At 35.7% G+C, this 9403-nt stretch overlaps 1 protein-coding gene across 1 annotated transcript; it reads left to right on the top strand.

Moving 5' to 3' along the window:
• Positions 1–2644: 2644 nt before the first annotated feature.
• On the top strand, positions 2645–7549 carry LOC127984571 (RAB6-interacting golgin). The gene is made up of 5 exons (XM_052587276.1): positions 2645–2877; positions 3118–3442; positions 5414–5515; positions 5652–5792; positions 6390–7549. Exons 1-5 carry the CDS (start codon positions 2814–2816, stop codon positions 6712–6714), a joined length of 957 nt encoding a protein of 318 aa, XP_052443236.1. The 5' UTR covers positions 2645–2813; the 3' UTR covers positions 6715–7549.
• Positions 7550–9403: the final 1854 nt, after the last annotated feature.

The raw sequence follows: 9403 nt of genomic DNA, 5'->3' as shown, positions 1-9403 counted from the left end.
CTGTGGAAACTTTACACTGGACCTCAAGCAACGTGGATTGTGTGCCTCTCCTCTCTTCCTCCAGACTCTGGGAACCTGATATCCAAAGGAAATGCAAAATTTACTTTCATCAGAGCACATAACTTTGGACTACTCAGCAGCAGTCCAGTCCATTTTGAAGCGAGACGCTTCTGACGCTGTCTGTTGTTCAAGAGTGGCTTGACACAAGAAATGCGACAGCTGAAACCCATGTCTTGCAATCGTCTGTGTGTAGTGGTTCTTGAAGCACTGACTCCAGCTGCAGTGCACTCTTTGTGAATCTCCCCCACATTTTTGAATGGGTTTTGTTTCACAATCCTCTCCAGGGTGCGATTATCCCTATTGCTTGTACATTTTTTTCTACCACATCTTTTCCTTCCCTTCGCCTCTCTATTAATGTGCTTGCACACAGAGCTCTGTGAACAGCCAGCCTCTTTTGCAATGACCTTTTGTGTCTTGCCCTCCTTGTGCAAGGTGTCAATTGTTGTCTTTTGGACAACTGTCAATTCAGCAGTCTTCCCCATGATTGTGTAGCCTACAGAACTAGACTGGGAGATCATTTAAAGGCCTTTGTAGGTGTTTTGTGTTAATTAGCTGATTAGAGTGTGGCACCAGGTGTCTTCAATATTAAACCTTTTCACAATATTCACATTTTCTGAGATACTGAATTTTGGATTTTGCTTAGTTGTCAGTTATAAATATCAAAATTAAAATAAATAAATATTTGAAATATGTCAGTCTGTGTGTAATGAATAAATATAATATACAAGTTTCACTTTTTGAATGGAATTAGTGAAATAGGACACCAGATCCCCTGTTTGTTTTATTCCCTCTTTTGCTTTATTTTCTGTTAATAACGCCTCTCCGAGGCCTGACGGCACGCCCACTGTGTCTGTCGTTGGCTCCTCCTGTCACAACACACATGTATATTTAGAAATGTAAATGTTTTATATTTTGTATAGTATTTCATATTGTGTTCAATATTTTTACATTCATTTTATTGCATTTTTACCATCAGCAATGAGAGTAATGAATTAGGAGTAATTATATATTGTATAATTTTAAATCTAGTAATAATACAAATGATAAAATCTAGTAGTAATTTTTATGTAATGTTTGAAAAAATATTAAGAAAAAACATCTAGTAGATATTTAGATATTTGCATTAAAATTACAATTTATTCATTCACTCTTTAAAGCCTGTCTAAATACTGTATCTTTTTCAATGCATGTGAAATACTAATACTAACCTATTTCTTTCACTGTTTGACCTCTAAGAACTTCTACTTGCCATTTACATTGCATTTACTTGATTTTGTATTTTAGTGGGGGTTTTTTTGTTTGTTTTTTTTACTGTGCATTTATGTATTTGTAATTTTTCATATGATGTATGTGCAATGATGCTTTGTTTTTGTTTTAGGGTGACCTTTTAACATTCTGTCAAGGGACTATAGATTAAAAATAGCCTTTTTGGCTAATTCTGGCACATTTACAGTCATGTTTATTAATGTGCATTGTCCCTGTAAACAAAAAATAAATAAACTAAAAACAAAAAACAAAAAAAACACTAAAATCAATTGCAGTTTAACACACAAAACCGTCCAGAAATGAAGGTCATACCCAGAATGCCTCACTGATGCGAATGGTAATAATGGGAAATCAGACATCAGTGTTGCAAAAAAAGTAGCAGACAAGAGTTCACTCATTCAGGATTAATTTGGCAACACGTGCCAGATCCCTCAGATAAGCAGCTGATCCAGAGAAATTACAGCCCCACACAGAAAGCCTGAGCTCATGCAATTACTCCTGCCACAATCATGGGTGCTTCTGGCAGTAAAACAAAAGTGTAACTTGATACAACTGTTTGACGTTTCTTTTTCTCTGTGGATTTCATGCTTTTTATCACCAAACATGCTCTTTCATTAACCTCTGACCTCTCTACCACTAGGAGTGCGGGATGGCTCAGTGGATGTGAAGAGGGTAATTGGAGCAAGAAGAGGAGGATAAACAAAATTAGCCGTTGACTCTATCTATCTATCTATCTATCTATCTATCTATCTATCTATCTATCTATCTATCTATCTATCTACCTATCTACCTATCTATCTATCTATCTATCTATCTATCTATCTATCTATCTATCTATCTATCTATCTATCTATCATTGTGACCAGGGTTGCCAAGTTTTGTGTTGTTTTTTTCTGTTTTTATATTATTTAAGAATCCCCCTAAAAGCCTTTCCTAATATAAAAAAAAAAATCCAGGTGCTGATAATTTTTTTAATGACTGCGAACTTATGTAAACTTAGCAGATGTTTTCTTACTCACATTTCACTGCTGGTTATATATTCTCTATATAATCGTATGTGGACAAATTAAAATCTTGAATCTTAGAAGTACAGCTATCTGGGTACATAACTTTGAAAACTCATTGGATATGAAAGAATTAATAAAACCCACACAGTACCGTTTTTTTTTTTACTTCATTATCAAAAAAAGTTATACGATTAGGAAAGTTATATAAAATAAAAAGTTATGATTCGCGACATTACACTCAAATAATAGCAAAGAAAATACACGTAACAACAAACAGGCAAATGCCGAGGGCACAAGCGAAGGGGTCTGTCTATGCGTCTAACGTGGCAGTCATTATACACAAACATGGCGGCAAGGTGATACAGTAAAGTTAATTTCCGCGTGTGCATGTTGAAAAATACCATTTAAACCCACATATATTTGTTTTTGATAAACCCAATTTGCAATTTAGTTGCAAGAAACTACTATAGGCTACTAAGAATGGCTTCGTGGGCTGGATTTTCAGAGGAAGAACTGGGAAGAATGAAACACAGCGGCGATGTCGGTGAATACAAATGTTGTAACTTTACTTAGAAACGGTTTTCGTTCGTGCAGTCTGCCTGTATATGAAATGAACTGCACACATGATGATGCTGATTGTTATTTTGTAAGTTATTAAGAGCGGAAAATGTCTCAAATCTTGTATCTCGAAGACGTCGTGATTGGATTCTCGTCTAGATTTTAACACAGCCTCTAACTCTTATTGTGAATACTGATAAGTCTGCTCTAATGTGCTCTTATCCAGTAAACCAGGCTGTGTCAGTCACATTGGGTCGTGGCCGGAAAGCTGCTCCTACTAACCGGAACATACAGCAGCTACAGCGGGAAAGGGCTCTGCAGCTGGCAGCCAAACAGAAGGACAGCCAGTCTCTTCCAGCCGACCAACAGCTTACCAAGCCCCCAGATCCGCCTGCTTCCAGTCACCCCGCTCCTGTCAAACCACGGGATGAGCCCAAACCATTGGAGACGCAACTGGTTGAACAAGGACATGTTAAACATGACCCAGAATCTCCTGCAGAGTCTGCACCAGCAGCAGTCATCAAGGAGCTGGACAAACAGCAAGTGGAATTGTTAGTAAGTCTGTTTCCTATGCATGCCAGTTATATATAGAGATTGCTAATTCCCAGTGTTGAACGCAAAGCATTTTGGGAATCCGCGGCACAAACATTAGGCGCCAGACTTATTTGCATGGAGGGAGAACGCAGTGTTCAAGATGCAGTCTACTTGCTGTGTTATAAACTGCAATAGTCGTTCTCACGATACAAGTGGCATAAAGCTTAAGAACGGAATATCTTTTTATCGTTTTCCAGCGTAAAAAAATAATAGTACAAGACATGTTTCAGAGGTGACAATAAGTCGACGAATGGCATGGATAGCAGCGGTAAGGAGGCCAAGATTACCTTCGATAACACTCCACCACACATGATTTTGTGTTCAAAGCATTTTCACAAAGGTAAGTTACAATTACTCTCTGTAAATTTTAACTAGCATGACATGGCAAGATAATGAGCTTAAGTTACCAGTGTAATAAAGCATAACGTTAATCAGTTTTAAATGTACAATCTAGGCTACAGTGCAATTTATTTGGTGACTGTGTTTGCAGGCAAACCTGCCTATGAAATGTTGGAGTGTGATCCTGCTTTGATTACAGGAATAAAATAGTTTAAAATATATTAAAATAGAAAAGTCATTTTAAATTGTCATAATATTTCACAATATTACTGTTTTTATCATTATTTTTATCAAAGAAATGCAGTCTTGGTGAGCAGAAGATGCTTTTAAAAACATTTAAAAAATCTCGCTGACCCCAAACCTTTGAAAGGTAGTATATGTTGTGTGTATCCTATGTATAGCTAATCTGGATTCCTAAGGAATAGAGGTTGTGATATGACACAATTTCTTTATATTGTTACTGTCAGACAATACACCTGCACCTGAGACGGAAGGTCCTGTGAATCCACCCCCATCACCGGGCACTGTCCATACCACTCATGAGACTGAGCTGAAGACTTTGGTGGATAAAATTGTGGTTGTGTGCTGTGACCAATATGTGTCCAAGTATTGTTGTGAAGGCGTCATGTTAGAATTATACACCATGCTCACATCTAATACATAAATGTTTTTTTGTTTTCAAAAAAAAAAATTTTAATGTCTCTTCTCACATGTAATGTTTTTTTAGCCACGTCTGTAAATAAAATACACAAAGATTGAATCAAATGCTGCATTCTTTATCTTTATTAAGGAAGAATTGTGCAAAATCAGTGTTCTTTGGTTGCAAACCCAATTACATAACTTAAATAGTAGTAACAACCAACTTAATTTCAGTTTCTTTACATATTTAAGATGTAAATACATTTAGATGAATACATTAATAAAGAGTCCATAAAAATGATGAGAAACTGGAAATGTATGAGGTAGGTCTGGCTGGTGCGCTGCTGAGTCCCACGCTGTCTAAATGAACGGTAGTGTATGTTGACATAGGACAGTTCTGATTATTACAAGCAAACATGTCATCAAGCTCTTCAGGCTGTCTGCAAAAGCACAACAACACAGCCTTTTCACATGCCCTTCTTTTGGGCTGGAGTGTGTTACCTTGAACAGTCGCTCTGCTCGTAAGGATCGATTCCTTTGATTCTCTTTATTTTCTCGTCATATCTCTTCTTTGCATTAGGATTTAGTTTTAGGCAGTATGCTCCAACAATGTTTTCTTTAGCCCGCTGCATTTTGTAGGATTATATTCTGTTTTTCACGCTAATTTTTCATTATTTTCATGCCAGAACACTAGCCTCCTATGCCAGACCATGTTAACTGGCCAAACATACCCATAATTTTTTGCGTTCTGATGACGTTGCCGCCCAGTTGGTCACATGTGTTAGCGATCTCTGTAATGGAATAAAGCTAACTGTAAAGGTGTTCAAAAATCCTGGTTATATTGTAGTAATATACATTGAATTTGTAGGAATTAGAGTAGAAAACCACATGTTATTTTTCTATTGTAATGGCTTCAAATATAAGACTCCACCAAACTTTTCTAATAACAGGCGGGAGAAGAACCATCTGGAGCAGTTGCAGTGGGAGCAACGGATAATGGAAGAGAAGAATAAAAAAAGAAAAGCTCTCCTTGCAAAAACCATTGCTGAAAAGTAAGATCAAATGTCTATTTTTAAACAATTATCAAAATCTGTCTGTCTGGAGTATGATAACCTTTTGCAAGTATGATAATCCAAAAGTCTTATGTAAAAAAGCAGAATGTGGAAAATACAACTTCCTGTTCCCCAGGTCCAAACAGACCCAGGCTGAAGCTGTGAAACTGAAGAAGATCCAGAGAGAACTTCAGTTACTGGATGATTCTGTGTCCAGCGACATCGGGATTCTTAGAAAACTGATAGAGCAATCAAGCATGGATTATTCCCTGGCATGGTAAATGTTCATTTCAGGCCCATTTTTACAGTACATTTTAAGTGTACTGTCAATCAAGTTCACAGTAATTTTTTGTTGAAATTACTCTTACTTTGTGATCCAGAGAATAGCAAGTCTAAAATAATAGACTAGCTTAGTACATCCAGTATTTGCTCAGGGGTGAAAATACTGCCCTCTGTAGCATTTCTATATTAATTCGGCCAAATTATGAAAGCGACAAATGCATGCACTTCTAAATTATTTTTTTCTGTAGCAGAACAATTCATTCTTATTCATTTTGTTACTCAATTTTTTCTAGTTTTGTTATTGTTTAACAACTTTAACCTTTTATATATTGTAAAAAGTATATTCATGTATATTTGCATATATAATATAAGCAGTAATAATTTTCTTAATAATCATTTTTATTTTTCTCTCAAATATTTTGAGAATCATTTACCAGGGTAGGAATCTTTCCATTTCTCTTAGAAGCTGTTTGTAATCAGTTGAGCGTGTTCTTTGAGTACAGCAAAATGGTGGCGATTCCTGTGTACATCAAGCTTAGAATATGCATTTCTATACATAACTCTTCTGTCTCTGCCAATCTCTTATTGACAGGAAGCGTTTTGAGAAAGCCGAGGCTGAGTATGTTGCCGCTAAGATGGACTTGCACAGGAAAACAGAGGTGAAAGAGCAGCTGACAGAGCACTTGTGTGCAATCATCCAACAAAATGAGATGTGCAAGGCCCGCAAACTGGAGGAGTTGATGATTCAGCTTGAGCTTAATGCTGAGGACGTCCCCATCCCAAAGGAAACAGATCGTGAGGACAAAGAGAGGGAGGCCAACTCCCAGCCTGTTACTGAAAACGGTACTGCAGCAGACATGGAGGGGATAAAAGGCAGCCTCAGTCTGATAATGGTGTCAAGTTCCCAAATACTGTGAGCGTTATTCCATTACTACTACTACTAGCATTAAAAATGGCTGAACATTACAGGGCTAAAATATTGATTATGATCTGTTAAGCTCAGTTTTTGGTTTTAATTAAGGGTGCTATATGATCCTAAATGTGGGCAGTTAAAATAGTGCTATGTATTTTATTGTGGTTCTTTTGGATGTCAGTCATTTGTACAATTTAATATGTCTTCCATTAAGTAAATGGAGTACAAATCTCTTGAAAACATTATGCATCTTAAAAACTCTATTAAAGACTAAATACTGTTAACTTTGTTTTATAACTTTGACATTATTCAAAATGGAATAGTGGCAAATGGCCTGGTGGTGGTTTGTAGTTGTGATTTATTTCACATGATGTTGCACAAGTGAATTATGGAATCTTTTATCTGTATATGGCTTGTCTCTTAAAAATAACTTGATGCAAATGTTAACAAATCAATAACAGCAGGGTTTTTTATCATACAAAGCTGACAGTTTGCTCAGCAGAGATGAGAACAATTGATTCATAATGTAGAGGAAAAAACGATTGGAATGTGGTAAGTTGAATGGCATAGTTTTTATTTTTTATAAATATGTTGTATGTATATAATTTATACTTTTCCAATAAAACTACATGCAAACACCATGCACAGCTTTGCACCAACACTAATAAATGTAACATTATATAACAGTAAATTTATGTTATTCAAAAAGGTTTATATAAATATATATGTATATTATGAATGTCATACATTTGACTATATATGCATTATAATGACTATAAATGCTAAAAATTCCATATTTAAATGATCTGTTGGTGAATAAAGTGTTTTACTATTTTAACCGATTTTGTACTTTTTATTGCACACTTCATGGCATGTTTAATAATATTTATTGGAATACAGTTTGCATTTTTGCTTGTGTCTTAAACATTGTTTAAAGTGGTAATGTATTCGTTATTTGTAAATATGGAAACTGATCTCATATTTTCATATAACGGTTTATTTTATAAACGAATTTACGGAAAGCCACAAACACTATAAGTGTCTCGACTTCTAAGGCTCCCTATATCCACCTAAAACTTTACAGCGATTCAGTAATGTCTGGACAGCCCTTGAGAAACACACGGATAAATATTTGTAACATTTGTTACGCTTTTTTCAGCACCGCTTAAATTCTTGTTAGAATATTGCCCTTTTACTCCATCGTCGATTTAAAGCAAAAATATTGATACTAATTTTATTTGTAATATGCTTAATAGTAAAAAATTATTAATCAGAGCCAATATATGAAATCACAATATTCTATTCTTTTCTAATTTAGTTTGACTTTATAAAACAAGGACTAACAAATCCTGAAAGTAAATACAGGAAAGGAGATTTTCGTGAAGCTCAGTTTGTGAGAGCGCATTACTGATTTATGTGCCCTCCGTCCGTCGGGACAGGTTGAAAAGACTTCGTAACCCGAGAAACTCGAGGGAAAAAGAAAAAAGCGCACGAGATCAACTTTTACTGAAACATTCTGCCTTCTGGCAAATCATTGGTTATCCGGTTTTGATCATCATGATTACCCTTATGCAACAAGGTAAAATGAAAAGCAACGACTGTTAATGATATTTTTTTTAATACATTATGTTAATTATATTACTGTAACCATAAAAGCATCCTATTTTAATCTACATTAAAAAAATACACTTCTACAAAAACTTAACATATAGGCCTACACAAAACCGTTGTAACCTAATTTTTAACCTATATTGCAGATTAAAACACTGGAATCATAAAAAATATCATAAATCAATACAAAAGTGCTAACCCAAACTGCATTAAATCGTGAGTTAAATCAAAAAAGTTTTAACGGCATACTGAGAACAATATTGTCTTAATAGGCCTAAATCTTCTTGTTAGACCATATTTGTAAACAAGGTCTAACAAAACATGATTTACTACGACTATGTCAAGGAATTCCTCCTGTTAAACACGATCAAGTGCGGCAGTGCTGTCCATTGACCCCTGGTGCTGATTAGACGACCGCCAGCTTTTATTTCACTAATTACAATTACAGTGCCTCCTTCTGTGCTCGCGCTTCATATCCTGCGCGTAAAAACACATGCAGACCTGCACGCGAGCGCTCTGATGACAGCGTCAGGGGAATTCAATTGTGCCTTTCGCTCAACTTTCCATCTAAAACTAGTAAAAGTCCTATAATGTTAATGGTGTCGTGAGCAATAACTGAACGACTTCTGGTTTTAAGTACGTTTTTAAGACATTAAACCATGTCTGAAAAATTCTGTGCTGGTTTACTCAGACCTGGGCCATATTAAAACATGTTTGCAAATAATTTATCACTACTGGCGCGAGAATGCTGCTTGTTGTAAGATTGCGTGCTATAATACTACCAAACCAAATAAAGTCCCATTTCCCATAAAGGCGCATTAAAATGGTTTCTTTGACAAATTGCTGTACTTTTTCTTTATTATTTTCGTATTGTTTTAACTACTGTAAACTGCATACTTTTAAACAATAGGAATACACGCGTTTTTAATTCGTGGGCTCACTGGGCTTTCTACTATTCTGTGGATACAAAATATATAGCCTATATATTCTGAGACGTGAACTGAAGTGTGTTGTCCTTGTTCTGGGTTTTGTTTCGATTACTAATGAACTCCTTTTGTAATTCATGAGTTTAGCTGGATTGT

The sequence above is a fragment of the Carassius gibelio genome, chromosome B20, assembly GCF_023724105.1.
Source record: "Carassius gibelio isolate Cgi1373 ecotype wild population from Czech Republic chromosome B20, carGib1.2-hapl.c, whole genome shotgun sequence".
In the NCBI taxonomy this organism is placed as follows: domain Eukaryota; kingdom Metazoa; phylum Chordata; class Actinopteri; order Cypriniformes; family Cyprinidae; genus Carassius; species Carassius gibelio.
This window is presented reverse-complemented; position numbering and strand designations above follow the sequence as displayed.